At 43.5% G+C, this 14,606-nt stretch overlaps 2 protein-coding genes across 2 annotated transcripts; one reads left to right on the top strand and one right to left on the bottom strand.

Moving 5' to 3' along the window:
- The first annotated feature begins 25 nt into the window (after positions 1-25).
- ATP5MD (ATP synthase membrane subunit DAPIT) lies at positions 26-2,218 on the top strand. Its single transcript, XM_030951390.1, has 4 exons — positions 26-83; positions 961-1,058; positions 1,149-1,244; positions 2,100-2,218. Exons 2-3 carry the CDS (start codon positions 972-974, stop codon positions 1,239-1,241), a joined length of 180 nt encoding a protein of 59 aa, XP_030807250.1. The 5' UTR covers positions 26-83; positions 961-971; the 3' UTR covers positions 1,242-1,244; positions 2,100-2,218.
- A 1,517-nt stretch (positions 2,219-3,735) lies between these two features.
- On the bottom strand, positions 3,736-13,632 carry TAF5 (TATA-box binding protein associated factor 5). The gene is made up of 11 exons (XM_030951630.1): positions 13,131-13,632; positions 11,749-11,989; positions 10,761-11,076; positions 9,937-10,100; positions 9,331-9,466; positions 8,709-8,829; positions 8,408-8,537; positions 7,213-7,377; positions 6,127-6,304; positions 5,805-5,982; positions 3,736-5,524 (listed from the first exon to the last, which is right to left on the bottom strand). The coding sequence occupies exons 1-11, from the start codon at positions 13,630-13,632 to the stop codon at positions 5,307-5,309; spliced, it is 2,349 nt and encodes a 782-aa protein (XP_030807490.1). The 3' UTR covers positions 3,736-5,306.
- Positions 13,633-14,606: the final 974 nt, after the last annotated feature.

Here is a 14,606-nt window from a genome sequence, read left to right as displayed (position 1 = left end):
TGCGCGCGGCGCCCGCGGCCGCCATCTTGTGGGAGGGCAGAGGCGAAGGGCAGAGCGCGGCGGGGACGGCGGCGGCGGCCCAGGTACAGAGGGGTTGGATCCTGGTCCTGCCGGGGGGGACGGCGGCTCTCCGCAGCGCCGGGGCACCCGAGACCTTCAGCCGCGGCGTGGCTCCCTCCGAGTCCCGGGCGCTGCCGCGTCCGTTCCCCGACCCGACGCGAGCGCGGGGTCGCGGCTGTAGCCGGGCAAGGGCACCGGGCTCCCCCGGAAAACAGGACTCGTGTTTCCCTGGGGTGCCTTCCCCTGCTCGGAAGGGCCCCTCGGCTCTTGCCCAGGCTTTTGCATCCGTCAGGCATGAGAAAAGATGACCTTGGCTTCTCAAGTCTTTGCCAATAGTATGTGGCACGTTTAGAGGAGCTGTTTCATTAAGCTTTTTACTTATGGCACAGTCAGGTAACATTTACCTGGTTACAGGCCAGGGATACCGCTGCTGGATTGGCTTAGATAAGAGCTGGATGACACACGGGAGCTGCGCTAGTGACCTCAGCGCAGTTCGTGGCTGCTGCAGGGGCACCGGGCTGCAGCATCTGCCGGGCTGGGGATCTGTGGGGTGTGGGCTGCCCCTGGGGGCAGGCAGAAGATAAGCAACAAATGTTTGTCCTAAACATGATATCCTCTTCAGAACAATATATCTCTAAACATTAAAGAAGCAATCTGCTTTTATTGTGCAGTGAACCCTTTATTTGCTTATCTGCTCCCATCATCTGTTTTATATCTCAAGAAAAAATGCTCTGGATGTGCCTACTCCTTTTGTATATTCACTACTTGTCAAATGTCCTGAAAGCAGATTTGGGAGCAGACAATGGAATTATGAAGCTCAGTGTAGAGATTAGTTTGATTTTCCTTTTGATCCTGTCCAAGTGACATTAAATTAATTCCCTGTCCGGTACTCTTTGTTAGGACAAGCAGCCATGGCTGGCCATGACTCGGGATCTCAGCACCAGTTCACTGGATTTCAGAAGTACTTCAATTCCTACACCATCATAGGCAGGAGGAATGTACGTATTAAGTACATTGCTTTGTAGTCTTGTACAATGGCGTTTTCTGGGGCTTAGACTGAAACTAAATTTAACTTTTCTGTTTTCCAGTATGTAATAGCAACATACACAGGTGTTGCACTCCTTGTCTTGTATTTCAAGTTCAGGCCTAAGAAGCAAGCTCCTGCTGTGACAGATAAGTAAAAGGTAAGTGGCTGATGTTCCTCCAAAATGCTTCAGTGCCAGGTCAGGAAAGCAGTGACAGAGGACTAGTTGCCAATAATACAGTGTAATGGGAGACAGAAACACAGGCACATGGAGTTCCTATTCACCATTTTAAACCTCAAGTAATCTATAGCATTGACTTATTTGGGGGCATTCTGAAGGAAGTGGGTTATTAAAGGGAGTGCAGGAAGTATGGGATACAGTGTTCTTGTTCTTCTGACATAGTGAATGGGACTGGGGGGGATGCAGGGAGGAAGAGTAAGCAGGGAAGGAGGAACAGAAAGATGTTGCAGCAATACACATCAAGCTTTGCCTACAAATATTAGGTGCCTCTGGGCTGCCCTTTTGCTGTAAAATAGGGATAACTTGCTTTGTAGGTTATGGAAATAATGAAGTAGTACTTAAGGACTTATTTCTTGACTGTATTAAAATTCAAAGTAGAGATTAATGCAGTCTGTTAAGACCTTCATTTGAACAGAGTACAGGAGCACCATATGATGGAACTGTGCATGTTGCACACATGATTATTCAAGGCCCATGCAGAAGTGACTGGACTTGTATAGCAACAACCAAGTGTTACAAAATTTTGGAGTCTTTCAAATAAAGAATTTTCACCAATATGGCATTTTGGCAAAACCTATGGGCTGTCCTCATAGCCTGAAGAAAGGGGTATAAAACAATAGTAAAACATTGTGTGTTAAGGGGACATCAACCACTTCTTCCTGGGTGTGCTGAAATCTGGCTGCTTATAGCTAAAATAGTTTGGGCTTGGGGCAGGGGGATGCTCAGTTAACATCGTGCAAGAATTGCTATGTTTGACCTTTCTTCTCTTGGCAGGTTCCTGGCATGTCTGAACCTCCAATCTGTGTCACTGTAATGCAGGCTGATGACCTGTTGTGGCTAATAAAATATCAATAATTATTTGTTTTATTGGAAATATGAAATGGTCCAAAAAAGCCAGAGTGTGGTACTTCTCATTTTTCCTCCTTTGTCAAAAATAGTTGCTTGTAGCAGAGATGGAGCACCTGATTGTGTCATTACTATCTTAACTCTGCTGCTGTTGTAACACATCCTAAGGAGTTCTGAGCACCAGGCAGTAACCCAGGCAGGACCTCAGGGCCATTACACTGCAAGGGCCTGGAGCTGATTCAAGCATCTCCACACATCCGTGTCACAGCTTGCATGGTTTGCAGCCATCTGGTTGCTCCCACTTTTTGCATTCCAGGCTAGTAGCTTACATGGAAAGTGACATCTTCTGCCTCAGTTGTCTGTATTTTGCACAGAACCTCTTTGATTTTGCTGGAAAACCTCTGAAAATAGGCTGGTATTTGAGTTATGGTATTTGAGCTTTTTTTCTGTTACTGCTTTCTCTTGCGGAGGGGAGGAAAATTGTTTAGCCTGGCAATGTTAGCTCCTGTAACTCTCCACATTCATAAAGAGTGACCCAAATAGTCCAGTGATTACTTTTCCTGTCTCTTGTGAAAGGAGATGCTCTACCACAGTTAGGTGTGTGCAGCCTCCTCCCTGCCCAACACTCAAACGACTCTATTGCATTTTCCACAGTGTCTTTCTATGGCTCAGTTAACACTTCCTTAGATGTCACAGTCGTGCTGATGTGGGAATGTGTCGCCGGTTGGACACAAGGTTTTCGGGGTGAAGGAAGAGACGAGATGGGCTCCATGATCAGAAGGCTTGATTTATTATGTTATGATATATACATCTATTATAACTATACTAAAAAGAAAAAGAAAAGGAGAGTTTCCAGAAGCTGCTAACTACCTAAGAATAGAAAGTAAAGAATGAATAACAAACCTTGCTCTCTCGGACTGTGTCCGAGAGAGCTCAGTTCCGGATTGGCCATTACCTCCAAACACTCAATCTGGGCCAATCCAGAACTGACCTGCTGCATTCCACAGAAGCAGATAACCTATTGTTTATGTCTGGTTGCTGAACTTCTCAGCTTCAGCAGGAAAATCCTAAGAGAGGATTTTTCATAAAAGAAATGTCTGTGACAGGAATGTGCCAGCAGAAGGGGTTGAACCAAGCTTGCAAATAGTTTACTTCCCAAACTGAGGGCAGCAGGAGGTAAGAATGATTGCTGCAAAAATGGGAAAATTAATTACAGGGTCTTAATGCTCTCCCTACTTCATTTTTTCTTAAAGCCATTTTTCTACATGCTGTGCCTGCTGAACAAATCTGGTCATCTTTTCCTCCTGAGTGTTTGTAGAGATGGCTTCAGCTGTATTTAATTCCCCCACTAAAGAATGGTGGCTGTTAGAGTGTAATAACGGCAGGAGCTAGAATCTGTAGTCTTCCTTTACAACAAGATTTATATGGAATGGCTACTCATCAACTTAAACATTTCTGATTACTTTGTTTCTCTTAGCAGAGTTCTCACAGTTACAAACTGCTCTTGCTTCCATTCCAGCCATGAAGGGAAGTAAATATCTTCTTGTAACATATAGACACAAACTAAGTGGTTTTAGTATTTATTATTATATCAAAAGTATAAAACTGTACAAAATACAAATGCAGAATGTGGCAGTGTTTTCTTTAAGCTGTCAAAAATTGTACTTAAATCTAACTGGTCATATTGAGAGCTAGGAAATGTTGAGGTATCATTACACAAAAAAAATCAAAATAATTATGTTTTACCCTTTTTCTTTGAAGAAAATGTCTAGGTGAGCTTCCTAGTTAATTTCCCACACTTTATTTTCATGTATAATGCCTGTAGGAGCAAACAAGAGATGAAAGAGGAGGTAGTTCTCCATTTAGTTTACCTTAGAAATGACAAGTCTTGTTTTCATTTTCACTAGAGAGCCAGTAGATTGTTCAAGTGTCCAAGTCCTTACTGTGAAGTAATGAGGAACACAAAACAGATTTCTCTGCACAAATCTTGTAAGAGATAAACAACAAAAACCAACCCAAACCCAAGCTGCGCTGGACCTGGCCTTTGGTGGTGGAGGTTTTGGTTCAAAGACACAGACGTTCTTCCCTGTGTTCTGCATGTTTTACTCTTCTTTAAAAATAAAACACAGCTTTATTGGTAGTCCAGGAGGACTCACTGGGTACAATCTTTTTGTGGATAGGAATTGTCACTCAGCAGTCTTTCAAAAGCGAACTGACCACACACTTATCCTTTCTTGCTGCTACAATGTTTCAATTTCTTGGCTAGTTTTACTGGGGTTTTTATGTTAAACCTTGTGCAGAAAGGATACAGGTTATTAATGTTCTTTTACAGCTAATACAAAGTAAAGGGTTTAAGTCCACTTTTTTAATAGTGACAATTTCAGTTGTGCCTCAGCTCTCCTTTATTTTCTCATACAATAAAGTATGAAAGTAAATAAAGTTCACATTGCGCTTCTGGTTGCTCGTCACACTGACAGCACTGGCTACCTTTGAAAACAGTAACAAGATCTGTGTTTCTGACACCTCAAAAGAGCACACCAGTTTGAAATCTTTTCAGGACTCAGTACTTGGCTGCATACAAACCGTGCACGGAGCTTGGCAGTTCCCCACAAGCATCGGGCTGCCAGGCCCGCTCCGTCAATGCCCTGGTTGCTGCTTATGATCCCACCACACCTGCTGCCCAGCCCAGGCTGTAGTGAATCAAACTACATTCTTCTTTCCTGAAAATGGACAGTTTTGCTTGTGTTTGAGACTGATGAAACATTTGCTATACATAAATTAAGTGCTTTAAAAAAAATCTGAGAACACATGTAAAGGCTGTTAACTTTTCACAAGTTTCAGCAGAGCTCAGTACCACCTCTGGAAAGAGATGGCTCATTTCATATGTACACATCTATGTTACCAAAAGCACCACGACAGTTCCTTCTTTTACAGCCACAATGTCTTGTCAATCTCCAGCATTTTTAAACTGCAGATAAATATGAAACAGCAGAACTGAGAAATGCTGCTTGCATAAATTACAGTTTCATACTCCTTGCAATGGACTCGTGAGATCCTTCTGTTCAAGACATTCCCTCTCGTCTCACATCCTGAGGTCACTACTGCAATGACTTGGCACAGTCTCAGCTTCCTGATCTACTGTGAGCTGTAGGCTCCTGCAGCCAGTAGCAAGTTCCTGCGTGTGAAATGGAGATGAACAACTGGGGTTGATTTAGTCATGTATGTGCCCAGTAGCAAATCCTGTGAGTTTTCAGGCAAGTTTATGTGTCCAGTGGCTGTAGTAAAGTCATCGGTTTCTAAATCTTCAAATGCCTTCACAGCATCCCACAGACGAACTGTGTTATCCATTGAACCTAAAAAGACAAAAAAACAACAGTTTAAAGTATTGTTATAAAATAGAATATAAAAAATCGTTCTGGGGAGCAAGTTAACAGAAATTGAAGCTCAGAAAACAAAAGACTATAGCAAGCCTCATACAGCATATGAATGCACACATAAAAGTTACTAGTCCTTGCTGCTTTTGCTAAGCAAGTGATTCTACTTTGTCTTTCTCAATTTAAGGAACTAATTATATCATTCCTCTTCAGAATTATGGAATACAACAGACACTTCACTGTTCCTGGTGAATTTTACCTGATGCTAAAATCTCCCCATCCCTACTGAATCTGAGGGCATAGATAGTGTCTGTGTGCCCTTTCAATTCGCCAACCATCAAGCCATGTCCAATATCCCACAGCAGAACTCTTCCATCTGTTGCTCCAGTAGCCAGGAATCGTCCATTAGGAGAAAATGCCAAAGAATGAATTGGTCCCTAAAACAAGACATGGAGAGGCAGCAAAACAAGTTAATTAAGTCTACTCACATTCAGTCAGTCAAACTGTGTTCAGAACAGAACTGTTTAGAATCTCAGCATAGAAATAAAATCACTTTCACATTGTCAGTGATCTGTGTGTACCTTATGTCCAGTGAATATTCTTACACAATTCCCATTCAAAACATCCCAGAGCCTTATAGTCCTGTCTGCTGAGCCTGTAGCAATATAGTTGGAGTTTGGATGAAATCGGGTACACGTCACATCTGCCAGATGGCCAGCAAAGATCCGTAATGGCTGGTAGTGATCTGTTGCCCACAGACTGAAAAGAAAAGCTGTATTAATAAAAGAACCTTAAAGAAGTTCAGTCTTGCTATCTGTTGGAGCAATTCCAGAGTAAGCCAAAAGTGCTCAAAGGGTTGAAGTACCTCTGCAATGAGGAAAGGGTAACAGTTTAGCCTGGAGAAGAGTTGGCTCTGGGGAGACCTTGTTGTGGCCTTTCAGTACTTAAAGGGGGATTAGAAGAAAGGTGGGGACAGACTTTTTATCAGGACCTATTGCAACAGGACAAGGGATAATGATTTTAAACTAAAGCAAGGTAGATTTAATCTAGATATTAGAAAGAGATTTTTTACAGTAAGGGTAATGAAACACCCAGGTTGCCCAGAGAGGTGGAAGATGCCCCATCCCTGGATACATTCAAGGTCAGGTTGGATGGGGTTCTAAGCAGCTTGATCTAGTTTAAGACGTCCCTGATCGTTGGACTAGATGGCCTTTAAAGGTCCCTTTCAACCCAAACTGTTCCATGATTCAATGATTGGTAGCACAATGAGAAAAAAAAAATTGTGAAGTGACTTCTTATGGGTCAGTTTATTGAATTAGGGTGTTTTTTGGAAAAATACACTCTTTAGAATGGAGAAATAAAGAATATTCTGTCAAGCTGTTCAACAATTAGAGGAGAATACTTCTAAGCAGAGGGTCACTTAGGAGGACATCATCTGTTTAGTCACCAGGTATTACTAATGTGTGTTGAAAAGATAGAAAAACCATTTGATAATATAATGTGTGTCGAAAAAATAGTAAAACTGCATTAACATTTATTCAGTATTTTAACTGACATAAAATTTATTTTGAGTAATAGAGTAGGCAAGAGTATATCAGCTAATGAATTTCAGGGTTGATCCACCACAAACTGACCCAGACAAATGAAAAACACATGCAGTTTCTTACCGAGCCACTCTGTCATGTCCACCAGACACAAAGTAATAACCATAAGGAGAGAACTGTGTATCCCAAACTGGATAATTGTGTCCTTTATATCCCACCAAACACGTGAATGTTTGGAGACTCCACAATCTCACAGTGCCATCCTCAGAACAGGACAACAGATAGTTCCTGTCACAGGAGAAAGTATAGCATATAACATATCAAACTCACACACGGGCTGTATAAATGTTGCATAAACACTGTGAAATGTCCATGATAGAAGTGTCCCCTCATCAGCACCAGTTTGGCATGTCACCCATAAATCAGCATTTCAGTGCAGTAAGCAACAATAACTAATTCAAGCAGGACCCAGTCCTAGGCCCTTATGCAGAAAAAGAGATGATTTTACATTGATGATTAATTCTGATGGCACTTAATATTGAGGGAAAAAAAAACCAACAAAAAACACACCACAGAGGAGGTCTTTACTCAGGAATTCCATTTACAGGAAAAAATTACTAGTAAACTGCTACACTATATTAGTTTTTAAAAGATCTTCTATTACAACTCGGGACAAAATTTCATGATTCCCTGAAAGAGAATTCATATCATGCTCTCATTCTCAATTATAATTATAGATTATATTTGTTCCACACAAAGTTTACTTCTCAGCTGTGTTTCTGTGGTGGCTGTTTCCTGACTAAACACAAGCAAAAGCAAAACCTGAGACATTTAAACCTCTTTTCCACTGTCCAGACTCTCATTGTTACACAAAGCTTTTAAATTTCTTATTTTAAAGATACTGTTCCATACATTCGGAAAATAAAGTCTCAATAGAATATGAGAAACTTGAAGTACAATGATGTGCTACTGAGACTAAGTTTTGCAACACTCCAAGTTATATCAATGCTGCAGTACTTTTCCTCTCTATGTATCATTCAGTTAAAACCCAGCTTAAACTACAGTTTGCACAACTGTAGTTTTGTCATCTAAGTCCTAAATCTCCAAAATGGTGCTGGTATTCTCAGCTATAGCTGATTTCAATAACAGCTGACAGAGCTCCACACCCTGAACCTTATGAGCATTACAGAATTTCTTACGAGCTACATGAGCAAGAATTGCTTTAACCTGGAAAAAGCTGCATTAAGAATATGTTCTCATTCAGGAGCATGCAATTAAAACTGAAGACAAGCAAACTAGTTAGCTTGTAAACTTTTACCTATCAGGACTGAAGCTGGTGCCATAGACAGGTCCACTGTGACCATATAAAATCTTCAACTCACTTGCTGTTTTCTCATCCATGATCCTCTCCAAGACATCATCTGATTCTTTGTCAATGAGACTGAGGTCTGCAAGATTTCAAAGTTCAGGTATCAGAATAACTGTCAGAAGTTCAAAGATAAATGTCATCGTGACATCATCTCAGTTAAGTATCAAGATTTAGAAATGTTTGCACAGTATCCAGAACACAAATGTCACAAGTTATGTATGCTCCTATTAAGTGTTATTGTCTTAATTACCTGCAGCTGTTTTCACACTACGTAGCTTTTTTGGAGTCACAGACCACACTCTGACAGTAGAGTCAGCAAAGCCTCCTACAATCATGCTGGAGTCATCTGTAATATCCACTGCAGTCAGACCCTACACACAAAATATCCAGTTATACTGTCTGAATCACTCATTATACATTGCAAATATTACAAAATCCTAAAAACTATTAAAAAGGTAATTTGACTAATTTACAAAAATAGAGAGAATTACCGTAGGATAAACATAAACACACACAAATTCTTGCCCCATTACAAATAAAGGTTTATGAATGAAGTGCAGTCAGAAGTGACAAAGAGTATTGCCTTCCAGTACTCCAGTGCAAAACATCTACTCTGTTCTGTAGGAAACACTTAGGACAGGAAAAGCAAAAGAATTATAGCAAAATGCAAGCAAAACCAAGGAACATGGAAATTTTATAGTTTAAGGAGTCTTTGAAGTAAATTTTAAACATTTTGGAACATAAACTTGGCAACGTTTAATCCAAATACTCCAATTACCCTTGCCAACACTACTACGTCTTTTTTTCTTTAGCAAGACTGATGCTCATAATTTTGATCCCCTTAGCCCTTTTACTCAAACTCTTTTACCAACCTGGTAAGCATTAAGGAATGTGTAGAAACAGATGGAGGGCAGGCACTCTGGCCCAAGACGCACTCGCCTCGCAGCTTCCTTCATATTCATTACTTTATCCAGCTTGTCAGAGTCTTTCAGTTCTGGCAGAGGAATTCTACACAAGAAGCACACATTTTTACAAAGTAAAAACACCTTCCTTACTGTTAATCCAAACAAAGTGAAACCTTTGCATGCAACCTCATACCTCAGTATTCAATAAGAAACAAGAATTTAAAAATATGAAAAACTATGTAGAAGACTGATGAGAAAGAGAGCCAGTAGCTTTCAGAATTTCAGACAGGTATTGGAACAAGATAAACAATTGAGTATGACCTGAAAAGATTAGTGGGTAACCAAGAAAAATTTCATCAAATTTCATTCAAAGGGAAATCTAGGTTGATTTGATGGGCAATGGCAGAGGGTTATATGCCAAGGGTTCCATGACCTCCCTTAGAAGTCTTGCAGCTAAAGCTGTGTACAGCCAAAATAGCCAAAAATTATAAAAGTGCCATGTGAACAGAGATGCAGATTTGGCTTGACAAGACTGGATTTTAAAAACTTCTCTACACATTATTTCCTTGGTACCTGTTTTGGGGAGGAGCATTAGGGTCCTGTTTTTTACTTTTTGACCCTACATTATCTTTTTTAGGTTTTTTCTTCTTTGGCTTTCCTTCCTCATTTTCTCCTTCTTCATCTTCATCATCCAAAGGCACATCAAACTCTGGTTCTTTCAATAAGCCGAAGAAAACCTACCAGCCAATAAAAAAATCACACAAGACAAAAAAGTAATTGCTGTTCTTACTGAAAACTAGGTTTTTTAATGGTAACTTTTCAGTGTAGTAGTCCAAGCAATAGAGCTGCCCCATTTAATATTACAGCATATATTACTGCTTGGCCCATAAGGAATGTAGTACATTTTCTTCTGGTTTACCCAGCCAACTGGGTAACTTGATCTGGACAACTCTAAGTTCTCCCAGCATCTCTCAGTCCTTCCTTAAAGTGCAATCCCCACCCTGCCTCATTTATTTGTATAGTACTGTGGTACTACACACACAACTCTTCTAGAAACAACTGGTAGCAAGTCAAAATTACTATCTGTTGCTATCTGTTGTACAAAAGAGGAAGCCAAATAGTCAGGTGTCCATTTTAAAACTCCAAAGTAATTAATGAGTTAGTTTAAGTTTAGTTCAGCAGGCTGAACACAAGGTTGTGTCTCAGAAGGATTCAGCAGTTTCCTCCACCTGACAGCAATACATCTTGATCTCTCTATTCCTGCCAACACCTCTTTGTACAGTTCTCTTCCTTTGTTCTGTTCATGCTGTCTTCTAAGATCTCAAGTTATGATTGTCAATCTATACTATGAAAAAGCAGGGAGATTTGTAAAAAGTGCAACAATCTTTGTCTCCTACCTTTGCTTTATTAGCCTCTCGTTTTGCCTCCCCAGCCAAGCTTCCAACCATAGCATCTATCTGTTGTTTACTGCGAGGCATTCCATCAAAGATATCAATGTACAGATGCTCCTGAACAATGTTCCAGATCTGATTGTTCTGCTTTTCCTGAAGATGCCTCTTCAGGAGTTGGTAAGAGTCACGGGAAATGCGCAGCACAAACTTGCTTGTTCTGAAGTCCAGCATGGTCTCGTTACCTTTCATGTGCTCTTTTTTGGTTAAGCTCGACAACACACGCAGGTCATCCTGGTAATAGCACTCCTGATCCCCATGAAATCTATTGAAACAATTTAAGTAAGATATGGTAAAAGGTTTAGTCACTCAACTTGTTAAAAAATAGTTGTGGCAAGGGACATTTTAACTATTTACAGAACCGTTTGAAGGGAAACAAAGTTATACTTTTGGATTGAAGTATTTCACAATTGGTCTGAATCTATGAAACAAATTAAAATTCTGTTTTCTTCTCAAGTGATAAACAAGTGAAACATAGTAAGAATACAGAAAGTTACAGATTAGCCAGAAATTCATTTCTTTAAGCTCATTTGAAGAATTTCAATGTACATCCTGCAATATCAGCAAATACTTATAGCATTCATTATTTTGGCATCTCAGTGCAATCTTCCAGTGATAAAAACTGGCCCCACAATCTTTCCCTAAAAATGCAGAATCTCTTCATTGATACTTCTGCAGCAAGGAGCCCATCAGCACACCATTAACATGGTTCAAACTCTGTCGATGCACAGTTCATTAGTTTGCACATCTTTCTAACAGGAGATTGGAAAAGAATTTAAGAACAGTTACTACAACCCGTGGCACTGTTACTTGAGATTTCAATTCTCTTCTACTTTAGAGAAGAATAATACGCATGTATACATATATAAATAGCTCACAGATTTAGCCAAAGTAGCAAACACAAAATAACACAAATGTACAAATGAAAATGAATTACCTTTCAAAAAAAGACTTTGCCTCACTCTCATGTTGATTGTAGACCAATTCCAAGTACATGTGCACGAAGAGAGGATAAAAGAGCTGAGACAACTCTGCCCGATGGCAGTCCAGGGAGCACTCGATGAAGTGTTTCAGGCCGCTGTAGTACTCCTCGTACAGCGTCGGGTCCCCCTGCTGGTTGTAGGCCGAGAGCACCGCGCTCACGTCCGGCTGGTCCTCCACAACCACCGCGCCTCCGACTGCAAAAGCACCAGCCAACAACAACAGCTGCTCAGACAGTCTGCAAGAGCCAGCAAACAAACAGCGGCCACAATCCCCTGGTCAGGTGAGCAAAGCACGTCCTGTGCCCATTCAGCACCAAGTCTAAACAATGCAGGTAAGAACACATTGGTCCAGCAGCCAATTCTCTCCAGCAGTTTTTTGGGCTTTCCCTGCCAACTGTTGCTCACTTAGTGCCTTATTCAGCCTGGAATTTTAAGTGTAAAGGAAGAAGCCACTAACATCACCAGAATGAGTTATTTTACTGCTAGGGCTAGAAACTCTTAAACAAGGAGCAGAATGCAAGACATACCCACTATAATTATTTTGCTTCCAGTAAATAAGCAAGTTAAGTAGACTAAGCGAACAATTCACCAAGACCATCACACAACCATCACAGAGCAGGGACACTGAACACTCTGACAGTTCTGTTCTACAGAGCAGTTTTTACACAGTTCCATTGTTTTGTCTTTTATATAAAAACATTCATATCTGGTGAGGTCAGGAAAAAGCTGACTTTATGCTGTACACTCACTGGAACTCAGACTAGCACTTCCTGCAATTCCATTATTCAGTAAAGCTGCCTCACAGAACACCTTGATTAACAGCACTTAGAATTCAATTATCCAAAGGACATCTCAAGTACTCAAACTCGGTAAGAAATGCAGAAAGCCTCGCCTACAAATATCCCATGGCTCCTTCACCAAAACAGCAGCAGCCTGTACATCAGACCTCTGCTCTCATCCCTGCGGCCAGACCCGGGACAATCCCCACTAACTACAATGGAACCTTCCTGTTCTCGCTACTCGATCAGTTGTGATGGGACACAAATACAAACGGGAGCGCTTCCCGCTTCACAGCGCTCCCTGCAAATGCGAGAGACCCTGTCCTTGGTCCCTTGCTCCAGGAGAGACGGATTTCTCCACGGATTGTATGGAGAAATGAGACATCCAGGGACCTCCCGGAACGCCGGGGTAGACTCTCGGTGGCACCGAGAACCTGACACCGACCCTTGTGTCCCAGCACAACGGAGAGCGCCCGAGGCTGCGAGCAGCAAACGGGCTCCCCACTTCCCGGGGTTCCCGCCCAGAGGGACCGAACCCGCAGCCCCGCGGGCCTCACCTTTCCCTGGCGGCACGGAGGCAACTGCAGCCACGCCGGGGCTGGAAGTCGCGACAGCGACGTTGCCTCCTATGGCGACGGCGGCAGCGCCGGTGCCCCGGCCGAGCAGCGCCTCGCCGGCGTCCGCGTCGCTGCCGGAGCCCCCCAGGAGCCCGGCACTGGAGGGGCTGAGGGCGGCGGCACCCAGGTCATCGCCGAGCAGGCGGGCTTCGCGACGAAGGATCTCCTCGGACTCGCGGAGGTTGCTGCGCCGCAGGAACTGCAGTACGGCCACAAGCGTCTGCCGGTCCAACGCCGCCGGGGAGGCGGCCGGGCCCGGCGCCGCGGGCTTCGGGGGTGCCGCATCCCCACCGGCTCCCGCCGCCTCTCCCTCCGCCGCGGCGGCCGGGGCAGCGGCGGGAGCCGCGGCGGGAGGCACCGCGGGAGGCGGCGGCGGCGTCCCCGCCTCGGGGTCCGGCTGCACCGCCGCTACCTCTGCCGGCTCCTCATGCAGCGCCGCCATCTTGCGCCGCCTTCCATTCGCAGGCGGCGCACGGCTGCCGCCAGGCGCGGCCGCCCTTGCGACAGTGAGGGCAAAGGAAGGGCAGCGCTGCCGCTGCCTCCAGAGGAGCGCGCGGCTTCGTTTTGCGACGCTGGAGGAAGCGCTTTGTGGCAGCGGGGGCGCGGTGAGGGGCGGTGGCGCCGGGGCGGTGTGAGGGAACGGAGTTCGGTGTGAGGGGACGGGGCTCTGTGGGCACTGCGGGGCTCCCTGCACTGCACCGGGGATGACCTTGGGACTGGGGGCCCAATTAACGTAATTACGGCTGGGTTGTCCAGATATTTCTAATACTGCTTCTTTTTTAACCGTGTTAAACAGAGATTCGGTGATACTTGTTGAAAGGCTGAGAAGACTGGGGGTGTTCAGCCTGGAGAATAAAAGACTCCAGGGAGACGCTGCAGCACCTTCCAGTGTCTAAAAGGGCTACAAGAGAGCTGGAGAGGGACTTTGGACAAGGGCATGTAGTGACAGAGCAAGGGAGAATGCCTTTAAACTGACAGAAAGCATGTTTAGATTAGATATTAGGAAGAAATTCTTAACTGTGAGAGTGGAGCACTGGCACTGGCACAGGTTGCCCAGAGAAGCTGTGGGTGCCCCAGCCCTGGAAGTGTCCCAGGACAGGTTGGATGGGGCTTTCAGGAATTTGTTTTAGTGGAAGGTGTCCCTGCCCATGGCAAGCTGTTGGAACTAGATGATTTCTAAGGTCCCTTCCAACCCAAGCAATTTAATTATGTTACAGAATTAAAACCTTATTTTGAATGAAACTGGTATTGTGTGATTGAGAGTCTTTCGGGAAAAATTAAGCGTTCATTGGCGAGTCGCTTGGGGGGAAAAAATAAGGGAAAAAAAAACCAAAACGTGGGGCTATAAAAACAAACTGGTTGTGGCTCAGCGCACGTGCAGGAGCGCGGCCGTGCGTTCTGTAGAACTACATTTCC

The sequence above is a fragment of the Camarhynchus parvulus genome, chromosome 6 (assembly GCF_901933205.1).
Source record: "Camarhynchus parvulus chromosome 6, STF_HiC, whole genome shotgun sequence".
NCBI lineage: Eukaryota > Metazoa > Chordata > Aves > Passeriformes > Thraupidae > Camarhynchus > Camarhynchus parvulus.
This window is presented reverse-complemented; position numbering and strand designations above follow the sequence as displayed.